Source organism: Penaeus monodon, chromosome 15, assembly GCF_015228065.2.
Source record: "Penaeus monodon isolate SGIC_2016 chromosome 15, NSTDA_Pmon_1, whole genome shotgun sequence".
In the NCBI taxonomy this organism is placed as follows: Eukaryota; Metazoa; Arthropoda; class Malacostraca; order Decapoda; family Penaeidae; genus Penaeus; species Penaeus monodon.
In genome coordinates this window covers 28,140,769-28,143,766 of record NC_051400.1, presented here as the reverse complement: position 1 = coordinate 28,143,766, position 2,998 = coordinate 28,140,769, and the positions used below count along the sequence as shown (strand labels likewise).

The following is a 2,998-nucleotide window of genomic DNA, read 5'->3' as shown; positions in this document are numbered from 1 at the left end:
ATAAATAAGACAAGAAGCTTTTGTTACACGTGTTGAGGAGATTCTGAGTTTCTTGCCATGTATTTGATTCAATATACCAGACTAACTGCTGCAATAGATTAAGGTCAGTTTTTAAAGAGAAGATAAATTGATGCACCAATCAGCTTCTTAGTACACTGTGATGTAAGGTGCATATAATAACATAATGTTCCAAGGGAAATCAGAATAAATTAAATACAAGTTTAAATACGTTGGAAATTGAAAATAATGTAATTGCAACCTCCGATACACTTGAAACTTATAAACAAATTAAAGAAAACCATTCTGAGGTAGGAGGCCAATAAAAATTTAATTAAAATATAAACTACTAAATATTGATGGATAAAATTCCTTAAAAAGAGACAGAAAAAGGTCCATACCTCCTTCCTTCAATAATTTTCTATTAAATGTTAAACCACATACCCTGAAATTATGTCAAATGGACATCAATAATCGCAAAGAAAAGTACCCTAGAGAAGATGGGAACATACTGTATGGTGAAGGTGAGATATTTCCTTGTTTCTGGCATGTGTAAATTTGAATATGATATGATGTAATCTATCAGTAATGCCTTAATGTAAATTTATATCAAACTTCCTTAACAAAGTATCTCTCATGATCTAGGGCACCACCACAAAGGCCGACTAAATCACTGAACCTTAAAGAAAAAGTCTGGAAACAGTTTCTTAGCCTGTAGCTAAATAATTGCATCTGTATTTTAAATGTTTTGCAACAGCCCATGTACTCTGTCGCAAATCTGATGCTAGACTGTATCTTCATGTGTGAGGCTTTAATTTACTCTTATTAGGGAACCAATAAAGTTGTTCAGTCTTTCTAGGTAGATAATTGCTTTGTCAGGTGTTACTTTTATAACTTTACTAATATACTGCTGCATTATTCTACCATATTGTGAAAAAATATCAAACACATGAAGCTGAATTTGAATTTCCTCACTACTATATTCCAGATCTAACTACTTGTAAAGTAGATAACTGTACCATTAATTTTTCACAAAATAGAGGTACTTACTACTCATTATTATTATCTACAGTTACATAGTTCCCCTTACCCCTTCCCCTTTCCCTCTTTTTCTCTCTTTTGCCATCCTTTTGCTCTTGCACTTATTCTTTTTTAATCCTGCTATCAAAAATTATTTGAAGGCCAATAAAAATAATAGTTCATATCACAACAATATCCTTCCTTTACCCAGTTCTCTGTTCCTTACAACTCTATTACATGTTTTCCTGCCTTTTTACTCCCTAATGATTCTGTTACTTCTGTGTCTCACATTCTTTGCAATTCAATATTTATATTACCAATTAACTTATCCAGCTGTTCTGGATATACCAAGGCTGCCATTAAGCCTACTCTAAGAATATGTAAAGGTGGCAACACCCTCCTTAAACCCACACTGCCATAGAGGTTTACCCAAAGTTCATCATGTCTCCCTACAATAGGCCACATTGCCACAGAGGCTTGCCCAAATATAACCTTCAGACTATCTAAACTATGTCATGAGCTTTTCCAAATCTACCCTTAGACTATACAAAATCGACCATAAACTTGCACAAACCTGTCCTTAGACTATCTAAAATACACCTCCAGCCCACCAAAATCTGTTCTAAGATTATCTAAAATACGCCACGAGCTTGGCCAGATCTGTCCGTAGACTATCCAAAATGTGCTACGAACTTTCCCAAATCTGTCTCTAGATTATCTAAAATATGCTATGAACTTAACCAACGACTGTCCATAATCCATCTAAACTACGCCACAAGCTTGCCCAAATCTATCTATCAAACTTGCTCAAAGATTGTCCTTAGACTACGGAAAATAAGCCATGAACTTGCTCAAAGACCATCCTCCAACTCTGATAAGGGGAACACACTCCCCCAGGGCCTTACCCAAATGTTCCCCAGCAGGTTCACTTCCACAAGGCGCCTGATCTCCTGCGGCGAGTGAGCAAGGAAGGGCTTGTGCTCGTAGGTCCCCGCATTGTTGAAGACGAAGGCAGGATGACCGATGTCTCGCCTCACCTGAGGAAAGGGCCACAGATTGAGAGGCGGTGACTTCCATCCCTTAGAAGTTGCTGGAGCCTAATGGCGAGGTGATTCTACAGGGAGCCTTTGTGTATGTGGAGGGGGGGGGGGGCTGACACGTGTCTCGGTAAGAACGAGATACAAAATGGCAGAAAAAAAAAAAATTAATCAACAAAATACATATGTTAAATACTGTGAACTTCGTTTTGTATATTTTGTAAATGGCAGTATTTATGTTTATCAAAGAGATTATAAAATCATATTCTTGTTAATTAGTACATAGTAAAACACAAAACGAAAATTCCAGACAGAGAAATGCAACGTACAGCACGGCGTCTACATAACTGAAAAAGCAGGACATTCACAAAACAGGCGAGCGAACGAGCGATAAACAAATAACTATTAACAACAAATACTGTAACAACCAACCCTTGTAGCTGCAGCAGCAACAGCCTTCTGGTCGGATATATCACACGTGAAGGTATAGGCCTCCCCGCCGATCTGTCGTATCATATCTGCAGTCTCCTCATTGTGGTTCTGAAAGAGGGCACTGCTGTAGGTTCTGTGTTGATAAATAAACTTTATAAATGTAACAAATTCTTTCTTTTGAGAGGGTGGGTCATCTTTAATTTACTTCTATTCTATGACCTATTCTCATTGCTCGGAACGAGTGAACCACTTATACTAATATCCAAGTTTTCCCTCATGAATTTCTCATTACATGAGAAATTCAAGCAAAAAAAATCTACTTACTTCATCATAATCCCACAGTATCAGCTTTGCTCCCATCCGCGCCAACTGAAGGGCAAGTTCGCGACCCAAGTTCTGACCTGAACCTGTCACCTGGAGGAAGGCAGACTGTGGGTTAGGGAACCAGTAGGTCTATGAGGGGGCGAAACAGGGAGTGGGAGATAGAAAGATAGAAAACGGGAGGGAAGGAA

The 2,998-nt window shown here is 38.1% G+C and overlaps 1 protein-coding gene across 1 annotated transcript in view; it reads right to left on the bottom strand.

The window, feature by feature from the left end:
- The window catches only part of LOC119581900 (epidermal retinol dehydrogenase 2-like), a gene marked incomplete at its 5' end in the record, with an annotated part of 6,342 nt that overhangs the window by 2,494 nt on the left and 850 nt on the right, over positions 1 to 2,998 (bottom strand). Inside the window, 3 exon segments of the mRNA XM_037930063.1 lie at positions 1,923 to 2,054; positions 2,487 to 2,594; positions 2,811 to 2,900. Coding sequence (XP_037785991.1) covers positions 1,923 to 2,054; positions 2,487 to 2,594; positions 2,811 to 2,900 — 330 coding nt within the window.